At 55.4% G+C, this 15,168-nt stretch overlaps 1 protein-coding gene across 1 annotated transcript; it reads right to left on the bottom strand.

Annotated features, from left to right (window-relative positions):
* Positions 1 to 3,494: 3,494 nt before the first annotated feature.
* Positions 3,495 to 14,349, bottom strand: LOC102896975 (chymosin). The gene is made up of 9 exons (XM_006919623.1): positions 14,288 to 14,349; positions 12,043 to 12,193; positions 10,985 to 11,102; positions 9,983 to 10,101; positions 7,821 to 8,020; positions 6,325 to 6,438; positions 5,414 to 5,558; positions 4,382 to 4,480; positions 3,495 to 3,632 (listed from the first exon to the last, which is right to left on the bottom strand). Exons 1-9 carry the CDS (start codon positions 14,347 to 14,349, stop codon positions 3,495 to 3,497), a joined length of 1,146 nt encoding a protein of 381 aa, XP_006919685.1.
* Between the last annotated feature and the right edge of the window lie 819 nt (positions 14,350 to 15,168).

Below are 15,168 nucleotides of genomic sequence, written 5' to 3'. Positions count from 1 at the left end.
CCAGCCACGTCCCTCTGCCCGCCCCAGGCCCTCCCTGCAGCCCGCATCCCCGCTTCCTCCTCCTGCTGGCTGCGCTTGCACTTGAGTTCCGGGCTGTCCAGGGCTCTGGGACGGGGCGGCCTCCGCCATTCCTCTCTCAGCCTTATTTTCCCTTCTGCCGCCAGCAAGAAACAAACTGCACAGCTCAGAAAACAATCCATCACTTTGTCACAACATTTCCATTTCAAAGACTTCCTTTCCAAGCTTCTCTCTGGCCAAATGCTTCCTCTCATTAGCATGAGAAGAACTGGCAGGAAAATTGAGTGACAAGGAAGGGAGAGGAAGTGGCAACGGGACTGTCAGCCTGAGGACTCTGCCTGCATCTAGGCGGGGGCAGGGAGGGGCGCTGGCCGGGGCAGGTACTGTTGGGAGAGAGAGAGAGAGAGAGAGAGAGAGAGAGAGAGTGTCTGTCTGTCTGTGTCTGTGTCTGTGTGTCTGTGTGTGTGTCTGTCCGTGTGTATATATGTGTGCATGCGTGTTACTGTGACTGTACACTCAGATCCTTGTGAGCTCATGCTTCTCAGCACTCATGATGCATGCCACTTGGGCAGCGATTTGCCCCTCGTGTCACCAGGCATAAGTCTCTCTCTGGCACTTGGCCTCCACAGTGTGCCAGGAGCTCCCCTGGGTGCTGAGGATTCAGAGGAAAGACTCGGGTGCCATCCATCAGGGACTGGTGCAGGGAGACCAACCCGTGAGTGACTACAACAGGATAAACGCTGTTGTAAAGATCCCTGCCGAGCAATTAGGAAGTGGGAAGATGGGAGTCAGTAGAGTGGGGGTGTCATCTCAAAGCACACGTGAGCTGGTCTTGAAGGATGAGGAACAGTTCACAGGCTAGAGAGAGTGGAAAAGGCATAGCAGGTAAAGGGAAGGGCATGAGCCAGGCCCAGAGGCCAACCCTACAGGGCTCGAGTGTGGCCGTGGCAGCCGGCACTGGGCAGCAAATGCGGGCTGGGTGGGTGTGGTAGCCACGAGGCTTGCTCAGCTGCCCTCTGCCCTCTCCCTGCCCTGGTTCTCGTCGGCAGGCAGACCTGGTGGGAGACCGGGCAGTGAGTCAGCCCGGACCTGCGAGGGTCCCCTCCCAGATCACAGCTCCCACCGGCCTCCAGGTTGCCCCTGACAACAGATGTGCTGACAGCTCTTCCCAAGACCCCTTCTCCCCTCGCAGACCCCACAGAGAACTGGGCCTGGTACAGAGCCCAGTGTGGGTTCTTGGCAGAACCTTAAAACCATGGAGGCAGCTTGGCCACCTTCTCTCCCCTTCAGTGTCCTTCCAACATGTGCTGAGCCCTCCCCAGGGACAGCGAAGGACTGGGAGTGTTCCAGGCTCTGGGACGAGAAGGGGAAGATGTGGGGTGGGCCTGAGCGCGTGTGTGTTGGGAGTGGGGGAGGGGGTAAAGACTCAAGAGGAAAGAGGACACCAGTATCAAGCAGTGTGATTCTTGAGGACCTCTCTGATTGCATCATTTGTTCATTCATTCATTCGTTCATCTCCTCTTTAACAGTACTTGGGAGTGGCATGCCATGAGTCAGGCACCCAAGGTATCAACATGAGAGGAGCACAGTGTCTGTCCTCAGAGAGCCCACAGTCCGTAGCAGAGACAGACAAGGAAATAAATGTCAGAATACGAAGCATTACCCTGAGGAGAGCCGGGGCACGGGGAGGGCCCTGGTCCTCCAGCCTGGTCAGGAGCGTCCTGAAGAGATTTGGACTGAGGTCAGGTTTGAAGGACAATTAAAAATCAGTCAAAGGGACCAGGCGTGGAGAACATTCCAGGCAGAGCTTTCTCTGCTCCTGAATCCCCAGGAGCAGAATGCGGACTCTCCACACCCTATTAGCCCCGGGAGGGAGCTGCCTGAGGTCACCGTGTGGTCCGCAGCCTCTCAGGACAGGATGGCCACGGGGGCCAGATGGGCCCGGGGTGGCCCGGGGGTGGGCTGGGTGTGCAGTGGGGGAACATTTGGTCCAAGCCTCCCACTTATGAAAGTCATCATATTTAGACTTTCTTCGTTATGTTCAATTAAAGTTTAGGTGTTTAAAATACAATTAGTCAAGCATAAACCACTGAAATATAACACAATTTTTGTGAGCCTGTTCGGCACTTTTTTTTTAATCTACAAGAAGCCTAAAAATAATGAAAGTGGCCCAGTTCTGTCTCCTTCTTGGCAAACAGACAGCAATTGGGCTTAGATAAGAAAAGCGAGGCTCGGAGAAGTCACCCAGTGCCGGACCTGTTCCTCGGCACCACGCTCGCCTCCCTGACCCCGTTCGGCTCAAATGCCGAGGCCCGCGGCCCTCTGTCCTTGAAGCCTTGGAACGTTGCACAGTAACTTCGGCCCCAGCCTACTCCAGGCTCCTCCGCTCACCCTGGACTGTAGCCTGAGCCCTCCCTCCTCCAGGTCACCCCCTCAGCCTGCCCCTGCTCCTTCCCTGCCAGAGGCCACCTATGCCTCTGTGACTCGTGCTGGCTGTTCAGCCACAGACCCAGACAAGCAGTGCAGACAGTATATCCACTGCCCGAGGCTCTTCATCTTGGTTGTCCTTGGGCATAGCTGAGAAAAGCCCCATGAAATGCCCCCGAAGGACCCTGTCAATAGACTCCACAGATCCTGCTGGGAACTCCCCGCCACATACTCATCTTCATAAAAGACAGTCTCCTTTGTGAAGTGTCATGGACAAACCTATACCTGCAGGACTCACTTGCTCCTCAGGTGTTAGCAGGGCGAGTGTGGTCAGGACAAGACAGGGCAGGGACCGACAGCACATGGCCCAGAAGCCGGGGCAAGTGCCCCATCCCCTGTTGAAGAAAACACTAACCTTTTTGATGGAATGATGGACCCGCTCACCGGGCACTGGCAAGTCAGGTTCGGAGCCTCCAGAACTGAGGCTGGAACCCTGGGCCGTGGTCACAGCAACCTCAAGACCCTCAGGCCTTCCGCAACGCCCTCGGCCTGCTCTCCTGCCTTCTCCAAGGGGCAGCCAGGCCCTTCTCTTAACTGACCCCGAGCTTTTCTCTACCTGAGTCAGCGCTCTCTGCTCAGCCCCGTACCCTAAGCTCTTGCTCTCCAGGTACAAGTCTCATCATGCGATGGTCTCCCCTACTGTACTCTTTCCTTAGAAAGATCTAGAGTGAGATAACAGGAAGGCAAATAGACCTTGGTTTTGCCTGACCTGAGCTTGAAATGGCCAATTCCCTTGGGAAATCTCTACCCATCAGCGGTGTCTCCAACCCTCCCCCACTGATGTGGCCCCAGCTTTGCCAGACATACCTCGCGACAGCCCCACCCCACCCCATAAAGGTGCAGGGCTTTAGCCCCAACGGAAGCGAGGCTGTGCATAAATGTGGTATTTATTGAGAACCATCTGCCTGAAAACTTGATCTATGCGCATGCGTGCATGTGTGTGCACGTGCATGTGTTTGGAGCAGCGTGGTCCACGGTCAATGGTACAATCAGATGGCCTTGGCCAGCCCCACGCGGTTGTTGGCCCTGTCGAATACGCTGAAATACTCCCGGATGAACACATCCCCCAGGATCCACAGCTGGGAGTCATCTTCGCCCTGGAAGCCACTGGTGCAGAAGTCCATGTCCTGGGAAAGGCAGGATTGAGGTGAAGCTGCCCAGCGCCTTCCCCTAACCCACCCCACGCCCAATTGCTCTCTCTTCTGTTAGTTCCCTTCATCCCTGAAATCACCTTCCAAGGTAGGCAAACAAGCATCAGATTCATCTCACTCAACAGATAAATAAATTGATGTTCAAAAAATTAAGTGCCTTAATCCAAGATCGCCTGGCGGGTCCCCTTACCCGACTCTCTTCACCTGTCCTCTCCAGCCCCCTGCCTTCCAATTCGCATCACCTACTTTCCTGATGACCGGCCAGAGCAGGATTAGGGGCCCGAGGCCTTGCCAGTTTGAGATGCTTTGGATTAGGTCGAAGCTGAGGCCAGCAGATCAGCAGGGATGATGGTCAGGTCCCCACAGAGCCCAAGGTATCTAAGAGATTCCTAGGCAGAGCTCCAGCCCCCTGGGCTCGGCAGCTGGAGCAGTGGGTGGAGGTTCCACAGGACGCTGTGGTCCTGCCCCTCCCCCTGCCGCCACTGAAGCCACTGGGCTCTATCCCTCTGAACTGCCCCATTTATTCCAGAACCAGCCGGCAGCAGCCACAAACAAAGCCCAAGGACAACGGGGCCCCACTCAGAAGGGTCAGTAGGCCTACACTACGCCCTGCATTGTCTATCGAGGACCTGCCGCTTAACCACTTAATCACCAACTTCGCTGACTTGCGCGACAGAGGAGGAGGGAGCTCGGCCAGCTGGGGCGCCTTCTCCTGAGACTCATACCTGGCTGGTATAGGCGGAGGGGGGCAGTGGGTACGTTCTGCCGTTGATCTCAAAGACCACCGTGGGCATGCTGCTCAGGCTTCCACAGTTGATGTTAAACTAACAGACAAACAGACAAACAAAACAAAACAGAAACTGACTCATGGACTCAGAAAACAAACTGGTTGCCAGAGGGGTGGGAACGGGTGAACAAGGTGAAAGGGACTGAGGGGCACTAACTTCCAGTTACGAAATAAATGAGTCATGGAGATTTCATGTGCGGCGTAAAGAACATAGTCAGTAACATCATAATAACTTGGTACGGCGACAGATGGTAACTATCAGTGATCACATCGTAAGGTGTGTAAATGTCGAATCACTGTATTGTACACCTGAAACTCATTTAATATTGTATGTCGCTGTACTTTAATAATAAATAATATTTTTTTTAAAGACCAGAGGATGTCCTCTTTAAAGGATGATGAGTGTCATCTGACTGGAAGAGGCAGAGAAGGTCCCGGGCAGGACCCCTTCCTCTGCACCAGAAGCCAGGTGATGGGGAGGAGACTGCCTTCTCAGAGGGCCTTGGGGAGGCTCTCGGGCTGGGACTCCCAAGACGTGGTCCTCAAAAGAGTCACATTGATAAGGACCAGCTGTCAGCCAACCCAGGGACAGGCCCCAGCTTGGGACGAAGAGAGGTTTGCCCCAGAGTTTCCCCTCAGGCCCAGCCAGGCTCCCGAGAACACCGAGAGCTCTTAGCTCTCAGGGAGGAAGAGGGGAGACCAGTGGGTGGAGGAGGAACAAGGGGGCACAGCAAAGCTCAGCGGTCAGGGACGTGCGACCCTCCTGGGGACGAGACGTCAGGCTGTCGCCACTGGGTGAGACCTGGGAACAGCGGTGAGTCACAGCCGGAAGGCCACTGTGAAGGCCTCCCCGGAAATCCAAAAAATCTTAACTTCTGTGGGGTAAACAGGCTTCCTTACCCATTCCCTTTGCCATTTCTTCCATGTGCAAAGGAGGGGCAGGGGCAGGGGTGTAAGGGCCTGGACTCACCAGGCCATACTGGTCCTCTGTGGCACCGATGGCCTGCTGGATGTTGAGGATGTCACTGCTAGGCCCAACCAGCATGGAAGTGCCTGTGTCCAGGATGGCCTGACAGCCACCGTCACAGGCCACCACCACCCCGTCAACGGTGACGCTGCAGAGGGGGACAGGATGGCCTTGTGGTATTCTGGCATCTGGCCCTTCCTCCCCGGGGCCCTGCGGATTCTCCCCTGCCAGGACCCTCAGGCCCCTTTTAAGTCTCCATAACTTCCTGAGCTCAGAGGAAAGACAGAAAACCATTTTCTCCCAACTCAGTGGCTAAATCGAGGCCACCCCACCTTCTATGGGACAGAAACTGCCATAAAACAGCAAAGTCCTGTGCATTTGGGGTGGGTTGTGTACTGCACCAGTCACTTGAAGATCTGGTTTCTTCAAATTTTCTCCCCACCATTTACTTGCTGCACATCTGGGCAAGTTAACTCAACCTTCCTGCCCTCAGGCTTCTCACCCACAAAATGGGCACGTTAACAACGCCTTCCTTGACTTCCCCCGGGATGGGAGTGAGGTTCAAACTCGATATTAGTAAAGGATAAAATGAGGATGACGATGGCGCCTACCTCATGAGGCTTTAGTGAGGACTGAACGAGACAGTCATGTTACCACTCGGTACGACACCCAACAGGAAGCAGGTGCTCCATTGGCACAGCTCGCCATGTTAGCAAAGACTAGGTGAAGGTTTGACATTCTCACTGTCAAAGGTCATTGGCCTCGCGAGTGTCTAATTCAGACTCTGATGTCATGGTCTTTGGAGCTACCGTGCTGCAGGCCTTCTCAGAGCCTCCTGGGCTGCCACCCTGGCCCTCAACGTCCCCACACCTAAAGTCGGCCTCTGGCCGGGTTCACAGCTGCCCATCACTCACCTGTCCACAGTGAACTGCCAGTACTCCCGCACGGTCACGGGCACCCAGTGCAGTGAGCCTCTGTAGTAGGATGAGTCGATGGCCCCCAGCGTCAGCATGCTCCCCTGGTCATTCCTGAAACCAAGGACAGGCTCGTTGTGGCTCCAACACCCGGCTGCAGCATCCTTTTCCTCTGAGCTCTGCAGACCCCTCCCCCAATCTGAGGCAGCATCGGGAGCTGTGTGAGGGGAGGTCAGGAAGCAGCCCACCTTGCAGGCTGCATGGCTGCCAAGCTCTGCGCAGGCCACACTCAGGTGTTCCCAGCTGTCGCCCTGTGCCCCCGCCTCCCACCACCCAAAACGTTCTGCCCCCAGCCCTTTGCCCACGAGCAGAAGGGAGTATCCTCAACGAGGTCCCACACACTTTGAATTAAACTATCACCTCAGCCCAAACTCCTCTGTGTCCTGTCTCATGGCCAGGGAACGCCGATTGGCACACTAGTGTTACCTGCTTCCCACTCTGCTGTCCCGGTTCCTGGACTTCGTCAAGGACCCTGCCGCCTCCCTGCATGCCGTGCCCATTGCCTAAAATGCTCTGCCCCTCTGTCTCCCCTGGAAAGCTCCCACTCGTGCTCAGCGGCACTTCCCCTGCCACCTGCACACACACGCCTCGGTTAGACGAGGCTTCCATGTGACTGCTCAGCCTCTGATGTGTGTGGGTCTCCCCAGCAGTCAGTGAGCCTTTTCCCCACAGATTCATCATTGTGCATGTGACTGTGTGTGATCTGTGGACCCTGTAAAAAGTTAACTCTCAGCTTTTCTTGTTTGCTGATCTGTCCTCATCTCCTGGCAGAGTCCCTGCACTTGGAAGGAGCCCACAAACATCTACTGAGTGAATGAATGAATTAATGAATGAATGAATGAACCAATTTATCTCTTGCCTGGGTTCCTCTGACCTCAGCCACCCAACTGCTTCTCCCAGGTATGGTCCCCTTCTCCCTGTCCTGCCCCCACCCCTATGTCCAGCTGAGCTGCACCATCACCACGGCAGGTGGAGAAAGCTGGGGCAAGTGGATGAAGTCAGCCGCCCTGGATTCCAGGCGTGGCTCGGCCACCAGCTCCCCGGGTGGTCGTCCCTACGGGCCTCAGTTTCCCACACGTGAAAGGAGAAGGTAAGACTCCTCTGGACTCTGCTCTAAAAGTCTGTGAATCTCAATGACATCGACAAATGGTCACCGAGGCCTGCTGCTTTGTAAAAGAGTTAAGAGCCCCTGGGCAGAGATGGGGCCAGGCTTCTTTTTTTCTTTTTAAATGCCAGGACTGAAAGTCAGATTTCAGCCCAGTAAACTCTGGCTGCATCAGTGACTACGCTGGGGACCCTGCCTAGAAACAAGGAGAGGGTTTGCCTGGCCGCTGGTGACCACCGTGAGCTGCAGTGTCCCCAACGGGTGGACACTCTCCAGCTGACAGTCCTTGCCAGGCTGTGGAGATCTGGCCCAGGCTGGCTGCAGCTCCTACCTGCTCATGTACACAGAGAACAGGTCCTGGGCCACCAGGTGATGCTTCATCATGTTGTCAAACACAGGCACCGAGTCCTTGGCGGCCAGAGATGGGTAGGCCAGGCCCAGGATCCCGTCGAACTCGAAGTAGGTGAAGACGTCGCCAGGCTCCTGGGTGCTCAGGCCCACAGTCTGGCGGGAGTCCACAATGTTGGAGACCTGAAAGAGAAGCAGAGTGACCTCTACCAGGGGCCCTTCGCCGGAGGCAGCCAGGCCCCCCTCCCCCCGCCAGCCCGCAGTTAGCAGAGCTAACGAAAGAGGCCACCCTTCCCTGCTCTAGGCCACCCTTCCCTGTGCCAGGCCACCCTTCCCTGCTCTGGGCCACCCTTCCCTGCTCTGGGCCACGGTTCTGAGAGAAATGGCGCAGTGGGAGGGGAGGAGGGAGTGGGAGGACACAGCGGAGGATGCAGACAGCGTGTTCTTGGTGCAGAAGCTGGGGGACGAGCCCAAAGAAGGCAGTGGGATGAGGGGTGCCCCGAGGCCCTCTGCTGGCCTGTAGCCCTCCCAGGGGCTGCACCTGGGGCATCTCCCAGGGAACAGCTGTGGATGGACCAGAAGACCACACATGCATTTTGCATATAAAAGACCGGCTGAACTGACCGTGTCACCCGAGACAAGTACCTCTTGGAGCCTAGATCTCCTCATCTGTTTAATGGAATAATAGCACCTGCATCTCAAGGTACTGCTTAGGCTAAATAACACCAATGCTGAACATTTATCCAGCACTTACTAAGTGTTTGGCCGTTGAATATTTATTGGCATTCTGAGAAGGAGGTGCTAACTCCCAGATAGTCTATTAAGTTGCCCACTTGCCTGGACATCCGACTCTGAGCCACCATAGTGTCCCATGGGCCCCCCTACTTCCACTCTGTCCCAGTGACCCATCCCCCACACGGGCAGCCGAAGTGATCTTTGAAAATGGATATCAAGTCATGTCACCCCTCCAAAGGTTCCTGATGGCACTGAGGATGAAGCCTTTGTCCTAGAGTTCCCTGTGCTCTGGTCCTGCTTCTTACACCTCCTCTCACTCCTCTGGCCCCTTAACTCCTCTCCACCTACCCTGATATTTCTCTCCCTCGGATGCCCCAACTCGCTCTCACTTTCACGTGAGACGGCTGAGGGGGACCTGGTCCCTGAGGCTCTCTCTCCCTGCCCCCTCCCCATGGAGGGTGAGTGAACGCAGCCGGAAGCACAACAACCTAGGCCAGCAAGCAAGGGTCAGCTTCCCGGCAAAGATGCAGGCTCTTTTCCTGAACCCAAAAGACCAGAAAAGAAAGCAAATGGCCCCAGGTAGCGCCTGGGCAGGGGACATAGCCTTCCAGAGGCCTGTCTGCTGGGCCACCTCAGCCAGTGGCTGTCTGGTACTGACTCTTGGGGACACCTGAGTTGGGTGGGCACGTGCTCAGCCAAGGGAAGAGGCTGAAGAGGGGGCTGTCAACAGAGAAAGGCTGTGTCTTTTTCAGCTCAAAGCCAAAAAGGACTTCAGCCAGACCCAAGGAAGAACTCAAAGAAGATCAAGGTGATAAATGCCAAGGGATGCTGCTCCATTTTTCATCTTGGATGGTGGGTGGGGAAGGAAAGAAAGAAGCTAGCCTGCACTGGGCACTTACTTCGTGCTGTATTAGGGACTTCAGGGGCCAAAAAGAGGCGAGAGAAAGGGGACCTGTGTCCAGCGGGCATAGGTGCTCTTTGCCTTGAAAGAAGAGTGAGCTCCAGCCAAGAGCAGTGTTCAGAGGGTCGGGGACGTGGGTCTGGCACTCAGCTCTCACAGTCACCGACTCTGTGAGCTCAGGCAGGTTATCAACTCATCTGAGCCTCGGTTTCCTCGTCTGAATAGTGGGGATAATAATACCTTCCTCAGCCGGCTGTTGGAGGAAGTGGATTTAAGATGAGGTCACACATATGACACTGGCTCAGAATTCTCAACCAACCATGGCAAGGATGGATGACAAAACGGATTGGGGAGATGAACACTGGACCTGGAAAAGCCTCTGAGGACCGATGTGGACAACAGCGGAGGAGGGAGGTTCAGCCCCCCAGAGCCTCCGTGTCTGGGTAAGAAGGCAGCTGAGCTGACGGGGAGGGAAAGGTGAGCGCTGACTGGCCCAAAGCCCCACTCACGGTGACGGTGTCAGAGCCCAGAATCCCCTCCATGCTGCCTGTGCCGTACTGGATGGACAGGGGCTGGCCCAGTTTCTGGAAGGTGGAGGACTCGGATGAGTTGAAGCGGCGGTGGTTTTCTGGAACACAGACCCAGAGTTAGTGGGGCCCATCAGATATTCTCGCCACTCGACGTGCCAGCCAGGACTGAAACCCTCACTCGATCTTATAAAGATATAGTCCAAACGCTAACCATTGTCTCTACTGAAAATAAGCAGCCAGTTCTCTCTTAAACCCACAGAACTTAATAAAGAAAATGATTCTTTGCTGCTCAACCCACCAGTGCTACCTGTGAGTTTCCAAAGCGAGAGAGAGAGAGAGAGAGAGAGAGAGAAGAAAGGAAGAAGGAAGGAAGGAAAGAAGGAAGGAAGGAAGGAAGGAAGGAAGGAAGGAAGGAAGGAAGGAAGGAAGGAAGGAAGGAAGGAAGGAAGGAAGGAGGGAGGGAAGGAGGAAGAAAAAGCCATTTCCGTGGTTTCCTGGAACACTTCACTTTTATCTGCTTTGTAACCTTAGACCAGTTTCTTTTTTTCTCTGAACTTGGTTTCTTCATCTGGTAAATGGGGATGAAAAGAGCACCGACCATCCCAGAAATTAGAACATATATAATGTTTTCTCATCATTAGTAATAGGTCTTCTCTCTTTTACCCACCCAGCACCCCCTAATGTGCTGTGGCCCCATTTTATAGAAAGGAAAACTGAGAACCCAGGAGAGTAAGCAGCTCGCCCTGGCTCCTTCCAGAGACAAAACAAAAAACCAAGCTTCCCTCACTTTCAGCTTGAGTTCCATACACGAGACCCAGGATTTGTACACCTTCCCGGTCCGCGGCCACTTGGAAGGACTGAGCAAAGACAGGGGACAAGCTCTGCCACCACCTCGGTTCCCCCCTGGCCACCCTGACCGCTGCTGACAAGCTGGCCCAGAGTCCGACCCCGGAGGGCAGCAGGGGAAGGGAGGTCACTCACTGCAGGCGTCACTCTTGCAGTAGACAGAGGGTACCCAGAGGTCCGAGGAACCAGTGTCAAACACCACGGTGAAGTCCTGGGGTGGGGTCCCGATGCTGATCTTCCCAAAGTACTGACTCTGAGGACAGAGGGCACAGGGTCAAGGGCGTGGAGGGCAGTGGGCAGGTGAGGGTTGATTCCAGGCACAGAGCCTGCTCAGGTTTGTCGACCCTGTGCTTTCTGCCCAGAGACCCGGGAGGTCAAAGGGGAAGAAACAGGGGAGGGTTCTCCAGCCCTTACGCTGGGTGTCCACCTCCCCGCTCCCAGCCACACCTGGTCTGCCCCTCCCACCGGCCCTACGACCACTGCCGGGATCTGCCCCCAAAGCAGACTTTAGACCAAAAAGTAAGCCCTGCCTTGACTTTAGATCAAAAAGTGAGACTGGGACACCTGCCAGGGGCAGGGACAGAGAGGGGAGCACCAGTTAGGTACAGGCCTCAAGTCTCAACCCAGCTGTGCCTGCCACACTCCTCGCCAGCTCTCCCCGTGTGTCAGAGCTCGGGCTGGGGTGGGTGGAGGGTGGTGAAGATGACCTCGATGAGGAAACAAGAACGCAGAGAGAAAAGGCGGGTGTTTATTGCCAAGAGGGACAGATGAGAGAGTCAGGCTCCAGGAAGAAAGCAGGCTCAGGGCTTTCCTGCCGTGTCCTGGGCAGCTGCAGAAAGGCCACCAGCTGCCCATCCCTGCTGAGCCCAGAATGGGACATGGGCTGCCTGGGCCAGGAAAGGCAAGGCAGGCGGGTGTGAGGTTGGATCTGGGAGCAGATGACGTCCCCCCGCCAACACCCCCATCCCAGGGATGTTGTCTACAGGAAGGAGAAGGTCGTCTGAGCTCAGACCCTTCCAGCCAGACACTAAGAGCCTTGAAGGCGGGAGCGTAGGGTGGGGAGGCAGCCTCCACACCCCTCTGGGCTGGGTGACCCCTGAAATGGGGGCCAAAGGTGGCGATGGAGGTGGGGCAGGGGCATCCCCCATACCCTGTATGAGAATCATAACTAGAAGACTGGCAGAGCCACTCACGTCCAGGTAGTTCACCAGGGGCTCGCGGGCCACCTTGCCGACGCCGGAGTTCTCCTTGCTGATGGCATAGCGGTGCGTCCTCAGAAAGTCCTCCAGGAGCCCACGCTCCTTCAGGGCCTTTCTCAGCGACTTGCCTTTGTGCAGAGGGACCCTGAGGAGAAGGAAAGGTTAGCAAGGAGGGTTAACATCCCACAGGCCGCCCAGCCTCTGAGGAGCGCCTGGATGCTCTGGGCTCTGCAGACCACTCCCCTGCTGTTTTATCATAACACAAAGTAAAAAATATATTTTATATGAGTTCACATGTCAGTGCCTACCCTGACTCAGCATAGTGCACTCTGATATTTTCTACTTCTTTCTCTCTCTCTTTTTTTTAATGCTGGTGGAGACTCGGTAGATACATTTTATAACCCACTAATGAGTTTTGCAACTCTGAGGTTTGAGAGACACTGAGCACGTTATCATTCAGTTTCCAAAGTCTTACCGTTCACCTACGATGTGCCAGACACTGTACGAGGCACAGGGGACACAGTAGTGAATAGGGTTGGGTCTCTACCCTCCTGAGCACACTGTCCGGATTGAAAAACTTTGTCCCCGACACTAGTAAATACTAGGCCAGTGCTCCCGCCCTTTGTAACCCCTTTTCTTGGCTCTCTTGGTAGCCTACGGTGGGGGAAATTCTTCAGAGGCTTTCAGCGGAGCCCGTGGTCCCCAGCCCAGGGAGCTCCCAATAGAGTTCGGGTGTTGGGTGACGGAAGCAGATCAACAGGAACAGAATGGAGAGGGGACACGGCAGGAGCTGGTCCGTGGCACCTTGAGCGGCTCCCGGAGACCTCTGAGCTTCAGCTCCCTCCTCTGCAAAACAGATTAACTCTTTCCTTTCCAGCCACTCTCCTGGCCCTGCCTTTGACCGAGCGGTTTCGCTTCTCTGGCCCTTGGTCTCCTCTCCCGGAGGCTGAAGGAATGGAGCTTCCTGATCCCCAGCGGCCCTTCCAGCTCCCAGAGTCACATGGTTCTCCCGCGTTGGGCTGACTTGAGGGTAACGAGACTACAGATGTGCAAGTGCTTTGAGGGTAATAAAATGGCAGCAGTTTTAAGACGCATACAGAAAATGACGTTTCGTGTGTTATTCACGACCCCATATGGAACAGCTTTGTGTGTGAATTATGGTCTGTCCTTAGATGCCTCTCGCCCTGAGCCCTCGTGTGTGACCTCAGCCAGGACCTGACTTACAAATGAAAGCTCTCGAGACATTTCTCAGCCTTGGTCTCTGATGATAGAAAAGGACTTAAGCCTTAAGGGAAGGAGGCTGGGCTGAGCTCCTGGGACCAAGCCCACAGCTGCTCTTTCCTGTGTCCCTATGTCCAGGTCCCCAATGCTTCTTGCCTGCTCAGCTCTGGTTCCCAATCAACTCATCCTCTCCCTGCTACATGCCTGGTGACTCCCACAGCGGTAACCGTGACTCCGCTGAGCTGTCTTCTCCCAGCACAAGGTCCCAAGAAACTTCCCTCAAAACAAGCTCAAGCCTGGAAACCAGAAGTAGTGTGATATCACGTCAACACGCAAGTCCACTTGGGACCAAATCCCAACTCCCGCCTTACGAACCACGTGGCCTTGGGCAGCTCTGACCCTCCCTGAACCAGCATCCTCAGTGGTAAAATGCAAATAATATTCACCTAGTCCATGAGGACTAGTGAGACTATAGGTAAAATCTAGTTACGTGTCTGGCACCTGGGAGCAAGCACCTCAATAAACATCAGTCGTTATTTTGGGAAGAGAACCTGGGAACGTCACCCACAAAGGACTTGGTACCACAGAGAACTTCATTTTGTTTGACAAATGCATACATGGCTCTTACAAGGTGCCAGGCGTTGTTAAAAGCATCTTATGACTATTAGCTCATCTGCTCCTCATAACCCTAAGAGACAGATGCTTCTGTCATCCTAATTAGACCACGGACTAAGAAACTGGGCACAGTGGGTCAGGTTCGAGTTGGAGCTGGGGATCAAACTGTGGACAGTTTGACTCCAGAAGCCAGGACCTCAGTCTCCCAGGCTGCCCCACACCTTGAAGTGTAGAGGAAAAGGTCCCAACGTGCGACGGGGCTGACAGGGAACGATTATTTTGGGGACCTGCTGCATTTACTCCAAAGACTTCCCAGGGGAACCGATGGCTGGAAGACCAGGGAGAGGCCAGCCCAGAGGGATGCTCAAGATGCCCTTCCCATCCCCTGGAGCTTGACACCCACCTAGTGATGCCACTGCCCTGGGTCAGAGTGAGGACTGCAAGTAACACCACGAGACACTTCATCCTGGATGGTAGGCCGACCGCAGCTGGAGCCAGTGCCCGATCCTCCAGCCTTTATGGAGGGTGTGCGGTTCCCTCTGGCGGGGAGCCCAGGCTGCAGAGATAGCCTCTGACTTCCAGCCGCTCCACAAACACATTAAGATAGCACCCCAGACTGCCGATACCTCCTCCGATAAAGGCCAAAGTTCCACCACTCCAGGGACTTCAAAGATGAAGGGTACACATGCCGAGAAATGTCACACGGGTCCCCCAATCTGATATTCCCTTCCAAACAAGACTTCCTAAGCTAATGCAGATCGGGCCACCAGCAGAAACCTGTCCATGCTCCACCTTATGGAGTGTCAAGAAGCCTACGTGCAACAGACCCCACTCCACTCCTGCCCCCACATCCTCCCCTCCCTGGGCCTGACTTCACGGGAGCTGGCAGCTTGGCCTGTCCAAGAGCCCCCAGCTCAGTCCCCCAAGCCCAGTTTTCCAGAGAGAAATCAGTCTACCCCCAAAATGGCATCTGAGGCAGAGAGTGTTCAATTTGTCACCCGGGGTCTAAGAGAGACAGCAGGCCCAAGACCCCCGCACACCCAGGGCTGTGGCCCTTGGCCCATGTTCAGAGGGTGCTGGGAAGGGGAGGGGTAGATCCTGGATCCAATGAGCAATTGGGAGGACGGAGGAGGTGAGCAGGGAGGTGAGCAGGGAGGTGAGCGGGGAGGTGAGCGGGGAGGTGAGCGGGGAGGTGAGCGAGGAGGTGAGCACGGAGGCAGACGTGTGCCGTGAGCGGGGAGGTGAGCGGGGAGGTGAGCGGGGAGGCAGACGTGTGCCGCACGC

The sequence above is a fragment of the Pteropus alecto genome, unplaced genomic scaffold (genome assembly GCF_000325575.1).
Source record: "Pteropus alecto unplaced genomic scaffold, ASM32557v1 scaffold106, whole genome shotgun sequence".
Taxonomy (NCBI): Eukaryota; Metazoa; Chordata; class Mammalia; order Chiroptera; family Pteropodidae; genus Pteropus; species Pteropus alecto.
This window is presented reverse-complemented; position numbering and strand designations above follow the sequence as displayed.